The sequence below is a fragment of the Aythya marila genome, assembly GCF_965140915.1.
Source record: "Aythya marila genome assembly, chromosome: 7".
NCBI classification, from domain to species: domain Eukaryota; kingdom Metazoa; phylum Chordata; class Aves; order Anseriformes; family Anatidae; genus Aythya; species Aythya marila.
Window position 1 is genome coordinate 7,038,763 of NC_139048.1, and position 24,131 is coordinate 7,062,893.

Here is a 24,131-nt window from a genome sequence, read left to right on the forward strand (position 1 = left end):
TGGCTCTGTGGGGAGGGATCAATACACAATACAGCTACCTGCTGCTGGAGATAGATACAAGGCATATAGGTTCCTCACTACTTGTGGAACATGGAACTATTTTATTTTATTTTATTTTATTTTGTACAGCCAACTGTTGGCTATCTCTGTCTCTCTCTCTTTTTTTTTTTCTTTTTTTCTTCTTTTTTTTTTTTGATTCCTGTAGCCAGAAACAAAGGTGGAACTTTGAGCTTCCTAGGTCTTGTTGGAGAAAAATACCCAAAGAAAAAATAAGAGAAATATAAAGGGATTGATAAGGTACAAAATCATGTATTAACTTATGCTAAAATACTTTGTGCATCTGTCCAGAAAAGTCTCGGCTATTGAGACAACTGGGCAATAGGATGTTTGCTTTGTGGTGGTGTCACACTGCCACTGGAACTGAGGGAACTCGGCTGAGTGGTGGGAAATGTACTCATGCTCTTCAAAAAAATGTTACCAAATGTAGATTTTTCTCCCTGGTGAGAGATGCAGTTGCATCATTACACAGAGATGAAAAAAAAAAAAAGAAAGGCATCTGATGCTGCATGGTTTTATGCATGGGGTCAAGCTTTCTTGTGCTGATTCTGGCTCAGCAGGGGTTCTAACTGGGACAAAAAGAGGGAAGATGCCAAAAGTCCCCTTCATTGTAATAATTGTTTGAGTTTGCCTATACAACCACAAAGCTTGTTAATATCAATACGAGGGCTCCCTCTATTCTTACCTACATGAAAACATATTTTCTTGTGACCATCCTGTAAGTGCTATTTCATCCACTCAGTTCTGCTTGTGTACAGTATCACTTTAGCAGGAGCTCATTTGGATGTGTCCAGCAAATTCTTGTAAGTTAATAATTGGCATTTTTATTGCATTTACAAATAACAGACTCTGGTTATCCAGTTCTCATCCAGCTACTTTATCACAGCACACAAGAACATACACTCTGTCTGTCAGACCAGCTCGAGACTCGATTAATTTCCTTAGATGAGCTAATGAGCAAACAGGTGCCAGCTAGAACAGGATGAACCAAGGCAATGCCAAAAAAAGTCAGTCTTGTTCCCAGACAAAAATAAGAAAAAAAAAATGCATGAAATTCATTGAGCGTGAAATCTTAATATGATAGGAATCAGCTATTGCAAATTTTCACTATTCATCAGGGTTTCTGGACTAGTGGAGCACTCAGTACATCGGTGGTATTGCTGAAACCACTGCCAGTCGGGTCCCATGTGTAAGCAGTGGGCTATGGAAAGGAGATGTGCTTGCGTGAAGATAAGCACTCCTCAGAAAAGCTGTGAAGCTGACCTCTTAAAAGGCAGCAAGACTCATTTTTACATTGTTTACCAAAACCCAGCATTCCTAAATGCTTCTCTACTAGAAAATGGTGCTTCGTATTGTCGGTAAATGGGATAATAAGGAAGTGTGAAAGATGAGTCACCAAGCCACAGAGAGAGAAAATGCAGTGTGAGCAACCGCAGCACCCTCACTTGGCCCTGTGGTCCTTCGATAGAGCAGCTTCCTGCAGCAGCGCTCTGCAGCCAGGGCTGAATTCAGCTCACTGCTCTGGGCGAAGGTGAAGATTTATTCTAGTCCCAGAGGTGCCCACACAACCTTCATTAACAAGTTATCTAAACAACTTGCAATTTTAGTAAGCGCATTTATCAGGTTCAGGGCTTAAAGAGCTAAGCCCCATCTTCTCAAGGGACTCAGCCAACAACCTTCCCACTCAAGATGGGAAGCGTAGGGGCCCTGGCATGGTTGTCTAATGGGACTGTCCTTTCTCTCCACGTTTGATATCCAAATATTTACAATACTGTAGCTGAATGTTGGGATGGGGCAGGTTTATGGCAAAACCACCCTGAAAACAGGATAAGTTGAGCCCAGGTGCAGAGTAACACAAGAACAAAATGCCAAGCCAGAACGATGAGCAGGAGGGAAGACAGGGCTGTGCCGCTGAATTCTGACCGAAAGATGATTCTGCAGACAATGCTTGTGCCAAAATGAAACGACAACAATAACAATAACACACACAAAAACAAAATGCAACAACTGTGATACTACCAATACGGCTACTAAAAGTTGAAAGTGGGAGAAACCGAAGGGGAAAATCAGTGGTGTGTGGCCGTGTAGCAATAACTTTTCAAAAACTTCCTTTATTGCTTCTGTGACCTCCTCTTTTACCTAAATTTGACCCCATGCAAACACTTAAAGGCATCTATCATCAGGTGAACTGTCTCTGTCAGTGAATGCACCTTTCCAATAAAAGATGCTAAAAGCAAAGTTGCTGTAGGAAGAGTCGTGCTGATGAGAGTAGCTGCAAGAGGAAAAGAAGAACTTGGCCTCATGGTAAAAAAATACTTTCACTGTTCTGTGTGAGTTTCACAATTAACTTGGCGTATACTTTGAAAATGTCCTTGACAGTGCCCCTTTAACCAGCGAGAAGCAGGCACGCTCATGTTACAGCACCAGGCAGGCTGAGCAACTGGTGGGGAGGAAGCGTTAATGCCCAGAAATCTCCTGTGTAAAATCAAACACAATTACCTTGACTATGAACCTATGGAGTAACAGCCTTTATCTAGCTGCTCTTTGGCATGAGTCCTGAACAGACCTTGCAGTAGGTCCTGAATCTTGAGTTACTTCCCCCCTGACACACACACACACACACACTTTGTTAGTAGCTGTACCCATTACATTTTACATTCAGCATTTACACAGCTGCTGATGGCTGCCCTTTTCCTAGAGATACAGACAGCTCGGCCAAATTGCCATCGACAGGCTCTGTCCCAGGCTTTCCCAGTAAAACAGCCAAAGGTCTAAGAGAAAGGAGGAAGACAGTCCTGAAGGAGAACTTCCTAGATGACTGCCATCCAGAACACAGCAGTGATCAGATGGAGAAATCTGCGCTCCCTTCCTCATAGAAGGGAAAGAGGAACTCCCCAAATGTAAGGCTTTGATACCAGCTCTCCCACCCCAGGCAGTTCTGTAGCACCAGGACTCACCTCTTTGCATATCTGTAAAAGAAGAGATTTAGCATGGGGCAAAGCTCACTCATTTCACTTGCCCTGGCCTTCACTGAGATACTGTTCGTGACAAGATCTGCTGTCAAAACCCTAGTCCTTTTTTTCCTGACATCTTTCTTACCATATCATTTAAATGTATTTATCTGTGGTTGTCTCTTCCTCTGCTTTTGACATCCTTTGCACCCACGCTCCACCAGAGAACAAGCAGGGGGGTGTGTGTGTGTATTAGCAGAGTGGGCAAAGGATGAATGCATTCTCATGCTCCCTGGGTTGTGCTCCCTCCAAATCAGATCATTTCTGCAGGGTGCAAGCAGTATTGCCAGACTGTACTTTAAGCATTTAAGCTAATGAAAGAAAGATTAGCATCTCAGAAATCTATTAACAAACTCAGGTGGTTTTTGTTGTTGTTGTTGTTTTTAAACCAGTATATTATGTTGATATATTATTAATGAAATCCAAGTCTTGTGCAGTATATGCCTGCGTTACTCCTACATCACTCCTGTGCACTGCAGTGTATAAATTATTCCTATTACTGGCCCTTGCTGATTGTCTCTCGAGAAGGTAGCAATGGAAAGGAAGAGGTTTCTGCTTCTTGCAGAAATGAAGCAACCATGCTGATCATGGGGCTGAGCTTAGCCTGCTCTCTACCTGTGTTAGCTCTCTTAAATCTGCATTCCCCCTGAAAACTGCTTTGACTTCTGCAGGGCTAAGAAACCAGGGAAAGTGACAGGACTACTCTTAGATAACAAAGGAAAATGCCAGGTGTGAGGAGGTCTGGAAGTCCCTGCCAGCCTTAACTCTGTGGGGGGATGAAGCTCTTGGGAAACGATTCAGAAGGACAAGCATGCAAGAAAAAAAAAGAAAAAAAAAAAAAAAAAAAAAAAAAAAAAAAAGCTTTATTTCTGAGAAAAAAAATGTTATCTCCTTTCCTGCTCCTCCTACAGAAGCAGCCATTTGAGCCATGATCCTTGAGATAAAGCCATTTTTTGTCGTTCCTCCTCCCTTCACCAAGCTCTGCTTTTGCAGCAGCTCCTCTGCTGCAGCGTCCGTGCTCATGGGCAGTGGGAGCTTGAGGAGGTGCCTTCCAGTTCCCTCCTTCTCCTCACCACTTTACCTGCTCTCTCTGCCACCCCAGACCTGCTCCTGAGCACAGTGTGCCTGGACAGCCTCTGGTTTTCTACCCATTTTCCGTTGATTGTGTGCAATTCATTTGGGGCCACACTCTGCTCAGGTTTTCCTCGTTAATTCCATCCTTTACTCCTTTACTTATCCTTTACTCCTCCCAAGAGAAGAGGAAGTTCTCACAGGTTAATTTTCCGGACCAGCTGCATGTCAATAAATAATTATGCAATATTTAGTGGATATTTATTTAGAGCAAAGGAAAAAAGCCTGCAGTAATCTATGGCAAAACAAAACAGGGATCATCTTTTCATGCCTCAACAATGGAGTTCTGATGGGTGAATAGCTCATAGCAGCATTTGCAATGGAAGCAGCTAATATTTGTATTAAAAAAAAAAAAAAAAAAAAGAACGTGAGACTAAGGTAGAACATTTTAAAATAACTGTTCTTAATGTTGCTACGGAGACCTCTATTATAGCCATTGTACGTGATGTGCAATGATTATATTCCACATAGGTAACATTCCTTGCTCAGACTAGTAGAAGCTGATGATTCTCCCACGCATACAAGGCAGTATGTAGAACCATGCAGGTCGTGGCAGAGTTTACTTCGGTTTTCAGCTCTTAAAAAAAATGAAATGTGCTGTTTTAGTACTCTATTAACAATTTCTCACCCTTGAAGATATCCTTTGTTTAACACATTCTGCCTTTTCTAAAGCAAACATGCTTAGGATTCTAGTAATTGGGATGATAAACATAGCAACCCTATCATAAAAATAGAGGCTATAATTGATATGGTTGGCAGGGCATGCATCTAGAGCTCTGTGTTAAAGCTGAGTAGTTTCAACAAGTTACTTTTGAATTAAAAATATATTGACTACTTCAAAGATTTTATTTGTCTTTGAGCCCAGTTGATTAGGCCACAGTGCTAAACACAGAAAATGTATTGCTTGTGTTCTTGCAGGAACATGGACTGCTTTTTGAAAATACTGCTGAGAAAATGCTGATGATCAAAAGCTGTTAAGTCAAAATCTGGGAAAAAATAGTTTAATAGTTTTCATTTCTGTATTCTAAGCTTTACCCAGTCCAATAAAAATAACAGTAGATGGAAATGCAGCCCTCATAGAACTTGTTTCACTTCTATATGACAGTTTTCATCTTCCTGACTTTTTTTTTTTTTCTTTTTTTTTTTTTTAATATTGACTTGGATTAAATAACCTTGTATGGATGACAAATTTTTGCAGAAATTATTCAGGAAGCCAAGCTTCTTTAGGGCTTATTTCATAGAAGTTTTAAATTTCATATTGAAAATATTTACTTCAGTTTTTCCATTTGTTAGACCGACAGCTCAATAAGTAAATTCAAATAGAAGTGTATAATGCTGCATTTCAGGCAGCTGTGGTTTTACAGCCAAGCTTCTAAAATCATTGCAATAACTGAAAAGTTGTAGGTTGGTAGTGGGAGGAATTTATAAATAATTTGTTGAGATACTGAGGACAGCAGACAAGTTCCTCGCTTCTTTCAGCCTTCAGACCAGGATTCTGCTTTCTCAGTCAGTCCATTCTTCTAAACATCAGTGAGTGCCCAGAAAAGGAAAAAAAAAAAAAAGCAACAATGCAAATTGAACAAAATGAAAACTGTATGAATATACATGAACTTTGCCTTCTGGCTTACTGAAGCTACAACTCTGCCCCAAAATGGGAAAATTATTCTTCAGTTAAAAATTATTTTTTTGTTTTTCCCTGTCAGTAGTTTGGAAATGAACATGAAAAACATGGATTTAAATCACACCTCTGCCAGAGGTTATCTACTATTTTTACTGATCATCCAAACATTGGAAGAAAAAAAAAAATCCCAAACTAATATTTTTCTTAATTATTTTTGACACTTTCCTTGGCTATGCAGTTCATTCAGCCTGTTCCTCTGAAGTCTTAAACACAACCTCAGTGTACAAGGGTAAGACTAGACAATATAGCTTTCCAAGTGGCAAAATGTTTGTGAAGCTACAGATTGCTTCTGTCCTAAATGACACTTTTCAGGGTGAAACATGAGGTAATGTTTATAGGTGCATTCATATTTGGCTTGAGTTTGCCTTGCTTTAAACAGGTTCTGAGCAGAAGCAGTGCAGACATTAGTATGAAACCAGACTATTAAATAAACTGTAACAGGATGAAGACAGGAATGGTAGCATTATGCCTTCTCAGCAGAAATGTGTTACTAATGGTACTTACACAGATTTCAGTAATACAGCTATTTGTCTTACATAGCTGAGCAGAGTAATTTATGTTATTACAAATATCTAGCTGGGGCTGCCTGGACTGCAGTTAGGTTTGCAACTATTATTGTCATTAAAACTAGTCTTCAGGCCATATCCTTAAGACAAGCTATTTGAGTTTGTGCAAAAAAATATTTTGTGATAAAACTAACCTGCTTAAAGGTTGGTCACGTGAGTCATGCTCTCTCTTTTCGTTCTTTGAGTCTAGAAAAATCAATAGAGGCACAGGAAGCCTGTTGTAAAAAACTGTTCCCAGGGAAGAGCAGAAATGAGACTATGTGAATTAATGTTTCTGTTTACCTTTCCCTAGCTTGCTGCCAATACAAAGGGAAAAAAAAAAAAAAAGCCAACCTACTGCTCAGTGCTCAAACAGCCTTGAGTTTGCATGAGGAAATGTAATGAAATGGCCATCTTCCAGCTCTGCTGTGGGAACTGAAGAAACTGTTTCTTTGCTTAGTGCTTGTCAGACTCATCTCTAAAATAGGTATTTTTCTCCCCGAGAAGTTATTTACATCAAGATGCCTGGTCCAAGTCGACTTTCTGTAACAAGTTCTTTCCAACTTAAATGTTTAAGTTGGGTGGAGGGGAGTGCAAACAGGAGAGAAAATTAAAGGATCCTTCAGGTGTTTGAGAGGTTCTGCTCCACCAACACCTCCCTGTGTGTTTAGATGGACAACTTTTATGTGCAGTGAGGCTGCCCATGCTGCAGGCACTGAGAGGGCTGGGGAGTTGCAGACTGCCAGCAGAAAGGCATGGCTGCAGCCCCAGTTACACAGCACACCTTCTCCATACGGAAAGCAGATGAGCTGACTGGTAATTTCCTTTTTCTCTTTTCAGTGCAATGAATCTCAGAGGTGATCAGAGAGGCAAAGGTAAATAACAGATAAATCCCAGACACTTCTTCCAAGAAACCTCACAGATCTAGGCTAAATTTTCTGAGATGCTCCCTCTGGCTTGGAGAAGTGGTGCAGATTGCCTCACAGTTCTGTACTATTCCCTTGTCTTTTCTTTCCAGGACACACCAGCACACGCAGGTGCTGGTGAGTAGTGACTGAAACCCAAGACCTGCTGCAGCACAGCACTGGTGTGGGCCATAGTCAGTGAAATGGGATGGCCGACTATTTGTATGAGGAAGCACTGCCTGGAGTCCAGGACACAGAACTGCTCAGAAGGTCAGGGCACCGGGCAGTTCTTCCCCTGGTCATGGCAGTAAGGGCTAATAACAGCCTCAGCCCTGCTCTGAGATGGCAGACGCATAGACATGTGCTTGGTCCTGAGCTCACAACAGGACCAATAGCCTTTGGCAGCAGGGCAGCTTTGGCAGTGGTATGGTTCAGCCAGGTTTACCTGGAGGCTGGCAGGACACATTAAGCGGCCTGCTCCAGCCTGCTGCCCCTGAGCATAACCAGCCACCCGCAGACACTTAGTGAAGGGCAAATGAAGCACAAAGCCTCACAGAAACCCTTGTCTCAAACATTGTGATTAAGCGTACATTAAGTGTTTCAACATTGAGCCCTTCCACAAAGTCAAAACTGCTTTTTAATGCAGTTTGTTGGGGCCCATATATCAGACAGAGGCCGATTTGGACTAATCCAGGAAGGGAGCCACGTATTAAAAAAAAAGCCAACCTCTGAGGTTGTGGAACATCTAAAATATATTGATCATGGTGTAATTACACTTGAAATGTTTTAGGGGAAGTAGCTAAAACAATCTCCACTCTGAGAAAGATGATGTGGGAGCATGCAAGAGGGCTTCGGGGAGGCTGACTGGAATTCTTATGAGGGATGGCGAAGCTGTTTCAGAAAATGTAAAGAAAAGTTACCTGAGTGAGCATTAAATGACAGATGTGGTAATGACTATCTCAAACTTCCACTTTCTAAAGATTTAGCTACCATTTACATGACTATCAGAAGTCAGTGAAGCAGATGCAGCAAGAAGCAGCATACATGTGACAAATCTCACTTGCGTGTTTGAATTAAAAAGCAGTTCCTCAACTTAAGATGTAATGACAGGCTGGAAATAAAGGAATTCTTCAGTATGCCTTGGATACTGGTAATATAAAAAGACTGAATTTGTTACATTTACATTTAAAATGGCTTTTTTTTTTTTTTTTTTTTTTTTTTTTTTTTTTTTTTTTAATCTCGGATAAGTTATCTCAGACCTGCAGTTCATAAGTGGAGGATCTTGTTCCATGACATAATAAAAGCCAGGGTCTGGTGAGATAGTAGCAGAAACCCTAATTAAGAGACAGGATACCTACCCTAAGCTTGAACACGAGCCTCTTGAAATAAGTATCCAAAGCACCTTTACATCCAAAATGTTAAGCTCTTGATTAAACAAGCATAAAGTACTTTTGATGATAATTAAAGATGAGCTTCAGTCAAAATACTGGCTTTGTGTTTGGGCTGAACTAAACCTTGGAATCAAACTCTCACTATCTTTTTGTTTTGACATGTTGTGATCCAAACTGTTTGGGCCCTTAAGCCATTACTAGTAACCAGCTAACCAGCTCAAGTACTTTACTTGTTGCATGTAAGATTGCAAAGCTGTTTCTTATTAACACTGAAAACGGAGGTTTAGGCATCTCAGATAGGGAGGGCCTAACCCAAAACCAGCATTTAAAATCCATCCAAATCCCCAAAACATCAGCCTACTTCCCTTTTCTGAATTCACTCTGAGTCAGTTCTAGGACAGAAATAAAGTCCCTTAAAATTCTCAGTCACCACCCTTAAAAATTACTAAAAGTTGGTAAAGTGGGGAATGGAGGGACTGAGCTCTTGATGGTGCACTATGCTTGAGGGATTTAGAAATGAATGCTGAGCCAGAGGAGACCATCCTCTGTGCAGAGAATGGGCTCAGAAGGGACACAACAGATGAGTTTCTCCAGGTAAGTTGAACAGAAGACTTCCAGGGGATGACCAGTTGGAGGTGGGGTGAGCCCCTTCTGCCAACACTGGGAGCAGATTCATATTGCAACCTGCCTCCTCAAAAGGCAGAATTAAAACTGACGGGAAAAAAAAATAAATTAGATGGCATCAAAAGAAATCTCACATGCTCTAAAGCTTCAGTTTTTAATGAGGTTCACTCCAATAAAATGTAGGATCACCTGATAAGTAGATGACCTTGTGCATAGAGAGTTCAGAACTAGAACTGCAGGCAGTCCTGATCACAGTATTCCTTTTTTTTTTTTTTTTTTTTTTTTTAATTTTACAGAACTCCAAAACAGGACCAGACCAGCTGCTCTCTAGTATTCTGTCTGAAATGGTAGAAGCCTGAGGACAGTTAAGAGGAAACGACACACCACAGTAGTCTGTCACCAGTGCAACTTCCAGCAATCTTTGTATTTAATAGCCCTCAGTGGATTTTTTTTCCTCATGAATTTACCTAATCACTTTCTAAATCCTGTTTCATGCAGTACCATGAGAATGATAATCTAATTTTGGCCTCTAAGACATGTATTACAAAAACAATAGGAGGCCCAGGAAAGAATGAAATAATTTTGCCAAAAGATATTACAAAAAAGGCAACAACTAAAGCACACTGATGAAGAAAATTACTAAAACCACTCATTACAAAATAACCCAGCATTTCCTTATTTGAAAAAGAATCTGTTATTTAGACTATGCTGCAGTTTTGAAAAATCCCAACCTGTAATCATTTTGCTAAGCTTGTGACAAGGGCATTTCTCTCTTCAGTGCCACAGTGTGCCACATTTTAAAGAGTGCTTTTTCCACTGGTCATACTATATAGGATTAACAGAATAATTCTTCTAGATTTCGCTTCATCCATAGATTCTTGGATCAGTCACTAATGAGATGAATATTGACAAATATTCCCAGGGTGCCACTACTCTTTAAGCACTACTCATGGTTAAACATGAGAAATACAGTTTCTGTGAATTTACACTTCCTTTTCTCTACTAGATTACCTATTTCTATATATTTTGCAATCCTTGTTCACTATCCCTGTTGCAATCTCTTGTAAAGTGTCAAAATTTTTTTTTTAAAGTTCTATACTTACGGGTTTATTGTTCTAAAATCTGATTTACAAAATACAATAATATACCTGGACTTTTCCTGAGTATTTTTCTTGCATAGATATGGATGAAATATCCTTTTTAATAAATTCTCCCCTAGTATGTTTTTTTAATTAAAAATCATATATACATAGTCAAACTTTTGCATGGCAATCCTATTAATTTACAGCTGTGCAAAGAGCAAGCAGGTGGGTATATTCTATACAGTTGTACAAAGCTCTGTGTAACCATGGTGGAAATTGGCCAGATTGCACACACCTTTCTATTTATCCAGACCTGCAGAAAATGCAAACAGTAACTTCTAAACTGAAGCCAAAGTCAAATATGCCTAGAGATCATTTCTGGATGCTATGAAGATGAACCTTTTTTTTTCCCTTTTACCTGACAATTTTATTTACTGTCTTGACTTACTTCAGTCCTACTTAATGTTTTATAAAATTTGTGCATGCCCTTCTTGTACTTGTGTTAACATTACTAATTTCCCTTCATTCTTTCATTGTCACTGAAAATGCTGAAACACATGCAATTCTAGCTTTGTAAAGCGTCTCCAAGATTACATGGCTCCTATTGAAAAACTTTCTAGGAGACAAGAAAAGCGATTACTGAGCTGAACATTTCAGACTCTTAAGCCGCCATCAGGTGCACGAAATGCGCCAGATTTTCTGTTCTGCTTATTTAACAGGGGAAGATACTCAATTGAGACATCTGCAACACTTTTTTTTTTTTTTTTTCCCCTTTTTTCCTGGTGTTCTTCCCGACACAAAACCAAGGCTGCTATTGCCTTCCTGAAGGTATTATTCCTTATCTGAAAAGTCATTTAGTTGCAAATCCCAAAGCTTTTCTTTCTTGCTGCATATGCCCGTATTAGCCATGGCGGAGGCCCGCAACAGAGCGGCTCAAATTTTGTACTAATGACCTCTCTGGTATTTCTATAGAAATGCCCTGTTAAACACCCAGGCATTTCAACTTTCAGTCACAAGACCTATAAAAAATTCATACTCTGAATCTCCAGTTTCAAACCGCAGCCCTGCCTCATTAAGAGCTTTTCAATCCTCCCACCCCACACACTCACAAAGGGGGGGGGGGGGTGTTTTTATCTCCCCAGCGTTTAGATTTCACATTTTCTTCTCCTCGTTTGCATTTTTTTTAAGCATCTCCCGAGGCTGGCAAAGAATCAGCGTGACCCTGGATTTCCTGGTATTAAAATATAGTTAATAGGAGCTTCTTTAGAGGTAGGTGACTAAATAAAAACAGGCAGAGAAAAAAAACACAAGAACTGAATCCCACAAGCTTTATTATTAAGTAACTTTCGCGCACATCGCAGACGCCTTGCAGAAATCAGAAAACCTGCAGGCTGCAAGCACCCAAAATCACCCAAAATGACCCCAAAGCGCCGCGGGGCTGCCCCCGCACATCCTCCAGCAGCTCCCATTGCGCCTTTCAACGCGTTCCAGCGCATGAGACCAACAGGTGGGGCTCAATTTTTGAAGCACATTTGCGCTTTCCAACAAAAACTCGACTACGGAGCGTGGCAGTAGCGCAGAGCACCCCGCGGTTCCCCGTCGCCTCACGACCCCCCCGGCCGCCATTTCGGGCACCCCCACCCCATCTCCCCCTTAAACCCCCCCCTTACAACCCCGCGTTCGCGCATGCGCGTTCCGCCCTGTGACGCCGCAGCGCCCGGCGCCGTGACGCGCCCGGCGGGGCCTCCCGCTCTCCTCCAATGGGGCGGCGCGGAGAGCCCGCGGGGCCCCGCCCCCTACCGCCGCCGCCGCCGCCGCCACCGGGGCCGGGGCCGCCGCCGCCTCAGCAGCAGCAGCGCAGGGCGCGGAGAGTGAGGGGGGGGGGGACCCGGATGAGGAGGCGGCGGCGGCGCCCGGTGGCGGTGTCGGCGGTGCCGGGCTGAGGGCCGGGATGCTGCCGGTGTACGCCATCGTGCTGTCGGCGCTGGCCGGCGCCTTCCTGACGCTGCTGCTGCAGCTCCTGCTCCTCTACGGCAGGAAGCCCGAGCCGCCCCCCGGGCCCAACGGGGAAGGCGAAGGCCTGGTGTACGCCCGCGTGGCGGCGGGGCACGGCCTGAGGGAGTACCTGCAGGGCGCGGAGCCCCCCCCCGCCGGCTCGGCGGCAACGGACGCGGCCCCGCTGCCGGTTGCGGCCGCCTCAGCGCCGCCCGCTGCGGGCCCCGAGCCGCCGCCTCCTCCTCCGCCTTCTCAGCAGCAGCAGCAGCAGCAGCAGGCGGCGGAGCCCCCTCCGGAGCCGTCGTCCCGCGAGGAGACGTGCCACTTCCTCAATGCCATCTTCCTCTTCCTCTTCAGGGAGCTGCGGGACACGGCCCTGGTGAGGAACTGGGTGACGAAGAAGATCAAGGTGGAGTTCGAGGAGCTGCTGCAGGCCAAGGTGACGGGGAAGGTGCTGGAGGGGCTGAGCCTGCGGGACGTCTCGCTGGGCAACGTGCTGCCCGTCTTCAAGGCCGTCAAGCTCCTGCGGCCCGTGGTGTGCAACGAGGAGGGCTGCCCCGAGGAGCTGGGCTTCGAGGTGGACCTGGAGTACAACGGCGGCTTCCACCTGGCCATCGACGCCGACCTGGTCTTCGGCAAGTCGGCCTACCTCTTCGTCAAGATCTCCCGGGTGATGGGGAGGCTGAAGCTGGTCTTCACGCGCCTCCCCTTCACGCACTGGTACTTCTCGTTCATGGATGACCCCGTGATACTCTTCGAGGTGAAGTCGCAGTTCGAAGGGAGGCCCATGCCGCAGCTCACGTCCATCATCGTGAACCAGTTCAAGAAAGTGATCAAGCGCAAGCATACCTTGCCCAGTTATAAAATCAGGTAAGAAGGGGCCTGCATCCGGAACATTACTCTTGGAGAAATGTGTTAAAATTGTTGTCATGTGCTTAATAGGCCAAAAGAGGCTTCTCTTGGTATTCTTGCAGTTGGGGCACTTGCACTTCATTGGTATCAAATGCTTTCCATGAAGATAAGCATGGGTTTCCGTTTATAGCGAGTGAAATAACCTCACTTTGCACAGTGAGGTTGTGATATGCCCCAAAACGTGTATAACTGAGTGGTGGAAATAGTGGGTTTCAGGAATTCTTGGGTCCTGTCAGGTGTCTGACAACAGGACCAGGATCCTTCTGTTTGGAAGAGGTAAAAGGATGCCTGTGTGGAACTGCACATGGGTTGGGGGTATCCTTCTGTCACTGGTGAGCCCCCTAGGCAAGGCTTGTGACTTACGCTTATCAAGAGAGCGAAGGATTTTGTTCCTTCACATAAGGCAGGAATAACTTCCCTTCATAGGGAATATTTTTGGAATCACGTGATAGGTGGTGACCTCCTCCTTTCCGGTTTGCTTAATTTCTTCAATAGCTTTGGGAAAATGTTGAAATTGATAAGAGATGTGTTTCTACTATTGTGTTAAAGCTTTGGGGGACTTCTTTTTTTTTCTTTTTTCTTTGGAAGCTATCATGTTTTCTAAAGGTACATGTAGCAGCACAGGCCGTGTAATATTTCACATCTAATGTGATGTTCAGTGATGTTTCTGTAGCAGAAGTTGCAAATGGCATCTTCTTTTCTTCATTCCACCTTGATTTTTTGATCTAAAAAGATACTGAATGTGTTACCTCTGCTAAGGTACAATGTTCCCCTTCTCTCATGTGTCTTAGGTTACCACGTTTCCTTTCTCTCTGGTTTATTCTTTGTAGTATTTGTCATGTGTTAATTCAGGATTTTCGTTTTGTTTACCACATTCTTTTCCAATAAGCCTTTTCTCTGAAATTCCTCAGACATGAGTAACTGAAAATGCCTACTTGAATTTTGAAGTGTAATTAGCAGTGACATAATTTTTGAAGCCTTTTCAGCTGGTTCTTCTGCAATCTAATTTAGAAGAGCTCTTGTGAAAATGGATGTGTAAAATATCCAGGACTTGGAAAGCCCTGAAAGGGCAGTAAGTAGTTTCTTAAAGTAATGTGGTGGTCCCTCCAGAGACTGAAGAACTGAATTACTCTCTGAAAGGCCTTGGGCAGCAGTGAAACTGTCAAGAGCAAGTTTGCTCCCATTCATTTACTGCTTTGGGAAGGGACTGGAGCTGCTAACTGTGGAAAAGAGCTGGAAGGAGAGGCTGGGATAGTACAGTCACCCTGGCAAGTGAGCATTCTTGGCATACCTAGAAGGACCAAGTAGAACAGATGAGCAGTGCACTCTCTAGGCAAGTTTCTGGCCTGTTTGTGGAAGCAGTGATGGTGTGCTTGTCCCCTTTGGGAGCAGGAGAAAGAGGTTTTCATTTTTCCCCTGGGAGATGCACCTGGACAATAGTGCTCTCTCTTTGGGGTTAGAGTACTGAATTTTCCATGGATTTCTCAAACGTTCTGCACCATTAGGCCACTGGCATGTTAAAAAGAGACAGGAAGGGGCAAAAAAGGAAAGAAGCAGAGCTCAGTGACTGGGCCAGAAATGAGTAGAAGTGTGTATGAGGGCAGAAGGTAACTGACACTGAAAACAGTAAGGGAAGCATGAGTTCTTGTAGAGCTGAGATGAGTTAAAGAAAACATTTTAAAATAACAGTTAATCTGTCAGGAGCTGGGAATTTCGGAATGCTTGAGAAGAAAACAGTGTCAGCTGTTTTTCACCCTGGGTACCAGGCTTGTTGTACAGGGTGGCAGGTGTTCAGCTAAGCAGTGTCTAACCTTGTCTTTGGTGCTTTTGACCTTTACATTTTACACCGTGTTGTGAACGTGTAATTCTGGCCCACTGTGTTGTAAACGGGGAAGGCAGCAGGCTGAGCTAAGTGCCTGTTAATGAAATTACCTTAAGTAAGGCAGATTGGGTCATCAGTGCCCGAACTGCTTAGAACTTTGCCTTTGACATTTTCTAGTTGGACTGCTGACCTCTTCGTGGGGACCTTTAGGCTCCTTATCCATGAACCCTTTGGCTGTCTGCAGGTGCCCAAGGATCTGTGGGGATATTCTCTGGCAGCACACCTCGGAGGAGTTGATTTAGCCAGATCCCTGGCAGCGGGGGTTAGGAACAGCCCGGCAGTGACAGTGCACCCTTACCTGATGGTGTGGCTGAGGAGTTACGGCTTCTGTGGTGTGGAGAACTGGTTTGGAAAGTTCCCTGGTGATAAGATAGAAAACTTTGCATTTTAATAGATTTTTTTTAAAGAATGGATTGATTTGGGGTTATGGTAGTCCAAGGCCATGTAATGTATTCCTTAGCAGAGAACGTGTAGGAAGAAGTCAGGACAGTTTCACAATGGCTTAATAACCTGGTGTTTTACTTAAAACATAACAATTCCTCATGTACAGGGAATGTGCTTCTCCTCTCCCCATTTCTTTCTTTCCCGTGGCCCATACATCTCATGTTTAAGTGCTTAGTAAGTGTTTGGTTCCATGTGTAGTTCAAAACCTCTTGCTCAAGTAACTCTGTAAATAAATCTTTGAATAGCAGTAATTACAACCTTGTAAACAAAAGCACTTGGAGAGCAGGGAGTTCTCTTTCCAGCTGGTTAAAGGGATTTGTTACCCAGCTAGTTTCCAGATTGAAGTCCATAAAGGAGTTTTAGCTTTATTTAGTTGATGGTAACATTTAAAATAAGTGGGTTTTGTTGTCTTCTGTATTAGGTAACTTTCAGAGGGTTGTTGGTAATGAATGGTGTAAGAGGAGAACTGTCAGTAGTTGAGTTTTGAACATCCTGTAACTAAGTTGGAGTTAAACAGATCCCTCCTCCTCTTACATTAGTGAATTGTGAAATATCGTATTAGAGAACGCATACGTGTGTTTTGTCTTTGCACATAGACTGTGTCCTTAGACAAGCTGCTACAGACACATTTTCCCAGATGGGTGCCAAATTTTAGGCAGCAAAACAGTGATGAGTAAGATCGTCATCCTCTGTACCATTGCTGAGAGAGACTTATGCATCCTCTGTAACTGGTTGGAATGGGGAAGAAGAAAGCTGGCATTCCTGATGCTCTCTGAGCCCCATAAGGGAGGCAGTGTAAGCTGGTGAGTGCGTTCTGAAACTCACCTAGCATTCTTTGTAGCAGCTCCTCCACAAAAGCAATTGTCTGCTAATTGACAAAGGCGGGATGCACTTTGTCCAAACAAAGAAGTAGTAGTTTGTGTTTTATTCTAATGGTGTGTAATCAGTTTTCTTTGGCTCTTGAAGAGACATTTCTAGCTGGTAAACACTCATTTTGAAGCAATTGCCAGTCAGTGGCAGAGCAGCTATCTCATACAGTAGAAGCTGGCTATATTTCTGGAAGCAAGGCTGCTGGCAAAACTCAGTGAATAGTAGCTATTTCTTTTATTTTTTTTTTTTATCATTGTTGATGAAGTGTTGTGCAATTCAGCTGAAGTTGCAGGGATTGCTGCTGTTCTATAGCGAACTTTGATCTCCGTGCATTTATTGCTTCGTTACAGAAGAGAAAAAAGCATGCATTTCTGAAACCACTCCGTCAGAGAAGCCTCTCATTCAAACATGGGAAAGGTTTAAACTGACATGCTCGTTGTTTCTTCCAACATACGTGAGTGCTGGTGTGCTCTTGAGAAATTAAATGCTGTCTCGTGCCAAAATCTCTGCTGCTGGCACCCTCGGGATCCAGGCTGAGTCAGCCGTGCCCACCCACGCGGCTTGACCTGACGCTGGATTTCTCATGTAGGTTTCTTTTGGTAGAGCACGATGCTGATTGTCAGCACACAGCGGAGTTTATCCTGCAGACTGAATCCAAGCTTTGGTTCTTTATTGTATGCACTCAGTTCTTCAAAAGTAGTACCGTAGGCATTTTTTGTGTTGGTTTGAACTTTCTATAACTTTCACATGGCACAAAGTGGTTAATACTAGGCTGAAGTTACAAGCATTGCTGTAGCATGTTTAATTCGTAGAGATAAGTAGCAGGGGCTGTTTCAAGTGTCAATCTTTTTGCCTGTCTTTGCTGCTGTAGGTATCACAGGTTCATCCCTCAGTTCTCTAACGAGCTACACCTTGCTCATTAATCTGCTTATTGGTTCCAACCTTGATATTCCCCCTGCTAATGCCAGGTACGCTAATTACACTGTTCTCCAGCCTATTCTGAAGTCAGCTGTAGTTTGGTTGTTTTGAACAGGTTCTGATACCTTGGTGTAGATTTCAGCGAGCTTTGATTTTTTTATTTTTTGGTGTGCACTCTGTAGATAACCAAAATACACTTTCCATAATGAAGACCCAAAGCCCTTCCTGTGCACACAAAGGGGAAGGAAGAAGTACTTGCAATCTCACCTCCCTCCAAAACTTCATTTCCCAGTATTTCCCCAGCAGCAAGAGCAAAACTCTGACAGCTGCTGTTTTTTCCCCCCTAAGTTTAAGGTCTTGCAAGTTCATCCATTGAGGTTCAGAACAGCTTAGGTACTGCCAAAGCAGCAAGGGAGGGAGTTCTGGATATTTTAAGTACACTTGGTTTCTCAGTTCATTACAGTAACAAAAAAATAAAATAAAATTCAGTACAGATATTAGCCTGTTCTTTATTTTAATGTATGTTATCAGGCTGCAGTCACTTTGTTTTTGTTAGCAGCAATCTTTGATGGATTACTTTAACTTTTTTATATCAGTTTATATATTAATTAGATAAGCTCCTGAATTCCCTTCCAGCATGAATTGCCCTTTGAACTGATCATTTGCAATATAGTGAGCTACGTTAAATCATTTTATGCTTTATTTGGAAGGTGGAGCTGTATTGAATTTCACTGGGAAGAACTATTAGAGAAGCCTATTTTCATTTGCTGTTACAGAATGCAATTAGAGGGTTACACAGCAGTTTCTTACTTTTGGCAAAACCTAAGCTGGGAGGTAATGTAAGTAGCTATTGATTATGAAGTGTTTCTTATAATAGAAATGACTTCATAATTTGGTAACAGGTATTGGAAAAAGTATAAAATTAAAAAAATCTATGTAATTCACGTGATGAGGTTAATGCAACCAGAAATACTTACAGAGATTGGGACTGTGAGCACTGCTGACTTCAAAAATCAGCCGTCAGTAGAGATACCTGCTTTCCTTTCCTCTCCTGCGAAGGAAGAGGACGTGGAGTCTCTCTACCTGGGCGGATTGTGACCATAGCTGTGATGTGACCCTCTTGAAGCAGCTACATCTGTGAAACACACCAATGTGAAGTTCATTCCTATTGTTGCTAGAAGGAAAAATTAGACCTTTTTTTTTTTTTTTTTCTTTTTACACTCTACCTCTGTCCATTCTAGGTGGAAAAATCTTTTAGTCTATAGAAAGAGGAAAAAAAAAATGGTTTCAGGTCCTTTTTTACTCTGCAGAAACGGATGGTACAGAAGCGCTGTGGGTTTTCAGGTTGTTCCAGAGGTGATGCTCTGAGTGATGCCAGCACAGAGACTCGTTTTGCTGCTGGCAGAGCAGCGGTAATGGCAATCAGTGGATCTGTCTGGAGACAGCAGCTTCACGCTTGGAAGATTATCTTTGTAGTGCAAGGACAAGTAATATTTTTTTATTCATACAGGATTTAGATAAGTGGATTTGTGGGCAACCTGACAGATAGTAAACAAAACCAAGCCCTGGAACGTTAAATATTGTGATTTCTTCAAGGGTGCTGTGTGACTAAAAGGGAGCTTTTTATAGTGCACAGCTTTTCTGCCTTAATTTTGGGAGTGGTCCACCTCAGCCATTGTGTTTAGAGGGTCACCAAATTCTTCAGATTAAATCAAAGTCGTCTTTATGTAGATACCGCACCCTAAAACACTGGTTCCAGGGGATTTGAAACCTTTTACTCCAACTCCAATGATTTGTGTTCTTTAACGCAGAAAAGCTCTAATTCTGAGAGAATGCTGATTTGAAACGTTTTCGTTATAAAGAGTAATTTAATGAATGACTAGTTACAGCTACATATTGGACATTTCCTGGAATACAGTCAGTGCTCTTTCCTGTTTAAATGCGAGCCCTTTCCTATGACTAGTCAACAAATGTTACGTTTTCATACCCGCAAGGACTAGGAGTTAATGTGGCACTGATTTGGGATGGACTGGGCAAGAAACTGGGGACCAAAGATATAGCTGGGGACAAAGAAAACAAACAACTCATTGGAGGGATGAAGAAATACAAGAATTAATTTCAGCATTTGCATTTGGTGTAGGTGGTAATCCAATAAGCATCAGGGTTAATTGTCCTGACAGGAAAGTAAATCTCCATCAAATTCTTGTAATTGAAACTTGAAAACTGGCTCTGGTTTCTTCTCAGGCTGGCCACGAGGGAACCTTGCTTTGCCGTGAGGGTGGGCACAGTGTTTGCACAGCGGGCTCCCTGCAGGGCTCGGTGCCCGATGCTCCCTGCTCAGGAGGCTTTTGGGAACCCCTGAGCTCTTGGCTAGTCCCAAAGTGGCCGGGCAATTGGACCAGATGGTTGCTGCAGGTCCCTTCCAACTGAACTGTGCTACATCCTAAAAACAGTTTATAAAAGATTATCTGTGCGATGGTGATAGAAAAATTGTCTTGTGTGCTTTACACATTTCCATTTTGTATTTTTAAATGCTTTGTTTTAATTTTGCAATGAACTTTTTTCATGTGAGTGTGACTGAAGGCTCAGAAAATTAAATGCATTTGACACTTAATGGTAGAAAGATACTTCATATTTCTGTTCCCTGTATTTCTTCTCACTTCTGTTGTTCTGAACAAAGCTCTTGAGCACTGGAGCTGACCTGGCTGCTCAGTGAGAGCAAATGCTTTGCTTTGTATTCAGTTGTCATTTAGAGTTACCTTGTCATAATTTTTCATCTTTTTTCCTCAGTGAAATATGAAATAAACAGTCATCCTTTCTTATCTTTAGAAAGATAATTTATTTCAAAGTAAATATGGGGCACACGGGAGCTCTTCACGTTCCCAAAGTGTGGGCATCCGACCAAAGCCTGCCTTTGGGTCCGGGCCCCCTGCGGGCAGCAGGCAGGGTGTGTGTTACAGCATGGGGCTGGGCTGTGACCCTGGGAGCTGGGGGCAGGTGTGTGATGTGGGGAGCACTGGGGGTGTGCTGGAACTGAGCATGGGCTCTGCCTAAAAGGAGGTAAAATCTGTGTCCCTGTGCCTTGAAGTGATCTGTAAAAATGGGCAGTTAACAGCTCCCAGCAGTTCGTTTGGTGTGGAAACATAAGACGGTGTTATAGGACTGATTCTGTACAAAGAACATAAAATACTGCTAACAAAAAGGTGAAATGCTGGGTCTGAAAGCTTGCAGGTAAGGAGCAAGGCTTCAGTAGGCAGCGGGTACCCGTGCGGTGCTCCAGCCGCTGCCGAGCTCGGTCCCCAGCTGGGGGTTCCCCCTCTGGAGCCTGTCCTGGTCCTGTCATGCTGGGGGCTCCGACGGGAAACTGCTCGCTCTGCATTCCTGCTGAGACTGCCTCAAGTCCCCCAAAGTGCCTCTGTGTTTACAGTTCGTGTTCACACTTGTTTGATTTTAAACTATTCCAACATTTGATTATTCTTGATATCATAAGAGACTTTACATTTGGAAGCGCTGGTAGGACTAATAAGCTTCATTGGCTGAAATGAGTATGAAGGGGAAAATGTCACGTACCTCTCTGATTTGTTAATTTAATGATAATTTGTGCCACCCTGGTCTGCTAAAATCAATTAATTGCTGTAATACAAACACTCAAACTGTGCTTTTGTCCAGAAGAAAGCAATGAGCCGGTATTAATGATAGGTGAGGGCAGGTAGCTTTTTCAGCAGGTTTCATTCTGGATGGTACAGGAATATCAGTGTTTTGTGCCTAACAGCGGGCAGGTTCTCATTTTGGAAGTCTGTGGGTGCCAGTTTGCAAGAAGGGCATCCGTGGGTGGTTGTTTTATAAACATTGCTCAGACCAACGGGGACACGCTAAGCTCAACTTAAAATTTAGAAATTTCTTCAATTGAGCAGTTTCTGCTGCAATCACTGAGTTTCTGGCTGACGCAGAGGTTTTGCTGCCGGGATGTTTTTCATTCATACGGGAAGAAGGTCCACAAATGCCTTGGAAATTTTTCCAGTTGTAATTTACCTTTACCAGGTAGCAAATCACAGTTATTTCACAAGCCAAGCAGATCTGAGCTAAAACACAGACTTTACTTCAAGATACTCGATGATCCCAGCCAGGATATCTGGTCCTGTAGTGAGAAAAGGAGCAGTGAGGGCTGGAGCTTACAGATACGTGCGTGTTGCAAAGCAAGCTGTAGCTTTTGTGAGATGGCAGTAAAGCTTTTCAGCGCTGGAGGACTGCTTTGTCTTGTTCGGTTTTATTATTTTATTATATTTTTCTGCAGCTGTTGTAATCTATTTTAGCCTTAAAAGTGCATGGGAACAGCTTACCTTTGTAGCTTCTTAATTCCACTGCTGGACTTGCAGCTCTGCTGGATTTCAGCAGGATGGTCTGCGGGGAGCCCTGTGCACAACCCGTTCCTTTAAAGCTGTTCTGTGTAATGCCAAAGAGAGGAATCCCAGTACAGCAGTGTGCTTTTCATGTTTTTGAAGACATATCAGATGTCATAAAAAAAAGAATCTGTATTACAGAGATCAGCTGATGATAGAGTTCATCAGATTGCTGCGCTCAAAGGCAGTAATTAATTGCTGGATACGACTAGCAGAAAATCAAATTTGGACAGTCATTCAGGAAAACTTTTTTTAGAAGTTTTGCGTTGCTTGAAATGTAAAAACTTGCAAGGGCAATTTGGGATTAAGTTAAAAACAAACCTTAAAAATGATTCTGATGTAAATTAAGGGAACACACTCAGGCTGGGCAGAGAGTGAGCAAGGAAAAAGGGTCCAGGGGCTGTGCCCGAAGCTGTTTCTTGATCCTAAGTCCTATGTAGGTTACATCTAGCTGTTCACGTGCCTTCTGTTTTCTGGGTCTTGTAGGTTTTTCTTGTTTGTTTGTTGGGTTTTTGTTGTTTTAAAATATTGGACAAAATTAAGAAATAATCCGTGGATATCTAATAAAGAATAAGCCATAATATGACTTTCTTAACCTAGTGTTAATGCTAAACTTAATGAATTTTCCTGTGTCAGCTTTAAACAGCAACATAGTTATGAAACATGCCTGTTCAGAAGAGAATATTTACAAATATTACGGCCTGCTTTTACAGTGCCATTAGGCACCAGCTGCTTTCTGTAACCAGTGCCTCATACATAAAATGCTTTGAACAGCACCGCAACCTCTGCAAATTGCCCTGTCAAATATACTTTTACATAGGATTTCAAAAGTAAGTCATGGTGTGCTAAGAGCATGAGCATCGCTTGTGTAGTAAATGCCTTAAAACATTATTCCTGTGTGCCTGAGCTGGAACAGGACGAGGGGGAGCTGACAGTCGTGGTCGTGCAGCGACACAGCAGAAAGCTTCGCAGAAGTGTCTGAGCTGCTGCTGCGAGAGATCTGCCTCGGCGAACAATTCCTAAGCAATGAAACGGGGGAAATGAAGCCATCGAGTTCTGAAAACTTCATAACAACTCGGCTTTCTGGTGGTGATTCTGTTCTGAATAAGCCTGCATCCTTCTGGCACTGGGGTAGAATAAACAAAACAAAACTCCGGGTGTTGCCAAGCGAAGAGCCCAGCGGATTACAAGGGGAGGTGGGGTGGGAACAGCAGTGTTAGTCAGCAGTATTGTTTTAAAACAATACCGCAAAAACTCGGATTGTTGTGTTCTTCTGAAAGGAGGACAAATTAGAGAAAATAGCCAAATTCATTATGGGGATGGTGGGAGAGGATTAGGGTAATTGGAGCAGCTGCTGCTTTCAAACGCCCTCGCCAGTCACAGCTCACTTGCCGTCGGTGGTGCGGGACCCATAAAATGCAGGAATCGTGCCCGATAATTCTGCACCCTTCTATTTGCTTGTCCCCAGGCCCTGTCCGTGCAGGGTGGCTGCATCATTTGGTCTTATTTACTCACAGCACGGGCCCCTTAGTGCCGTGCCACGTCCATGCCCATCACTGCAGTGGGGTGGCTGAGCTCTTGGTGCCGTGGTCCTTGGTGGCTGCTGCTGCCCGTATGGGGCTTCATGGGAGAGCCCTCAGTCAGCCCAGCTTTGGGGGGGTTGCTGTGGGTTCTGAGCCAGGCTGGCTCCAGGGCTTTGCAGGAGTTTAAGGGCAGGAGCTGGGCCATCTTCTGTGTGCCCAGGGGTGGCCAGGGTGCTGTAAGATGGGGAGAAGCTTCGGTAGTTGGTGCCTTGTCAAAGCTAAGTGGAGGAGCGGGGATGAGCCTGTGCAGGCTCTGGTGTTTGGAGGCAGAACAGGCAGAAATGGTTCTCCACGTCTGGGTTACGCCTGTCAGAGGCCCTCTTCAGGCGTAAAAGTCAGAGGTGATTTTGTGGCCCCTCAGGAAGCTGTCTGGGAAGGTGTCAGTGATCAGTGTGTCCATGGAGCTAGTGCTTGGCGTAGAGAAATAAAACTCTGGAGTTCGGAGGGCAAGCTGTGTGCTGAGCTGGGATTTCACGGGAACACCAGCACCGCTCCCCTCTGACCAGGGCTGCGGAGAGGCTTGAGGCCTCCTTACAGAGAACATGCTGTAGAAGTAGGGAGGTTCTGCTAGCAGTGCTTGCTGCAACCGACCCAACCCCACTGGCTGAAGGTGTAGAGCGTTGGGTTTGGGTCCCTTTGTGTCCTGCCAGTGTTAGTGCCGTTCTTCTTGAACGCCTCCGAGCTGCCTGTTGGGGTGGGT

The 24,131-nt window shown here is 43.5% G+C and overlaps 1 protein-coding gene across 1 annotated transcript in view; it reads left to right on the top strand.

Annotated features, from left to right (window-relative positions):
• Nucleotides 1-12,239: 12,239 nt before the first annotated feature.
• The window catches only part of PDZD8 (PDZ domain containing 8), a 57,182-nt gene continuing 45,290 nt past the window's right edge, over nucleotides 12,240-24,131 (top strand). Inside the window, exon 1 of the mRNA XM_082764165.1 lies at nucleotides 12,240-13,292. Coding sequence (XP_082620291.1) covers nucleotides 12,379-13,292 — 914 coding nt within the window. The 5' untranslated portion in view covers nucleotides 12,240-12,378. The remainder of the gene's footprint in view (nucleotides 13,293-24,131) is intronic.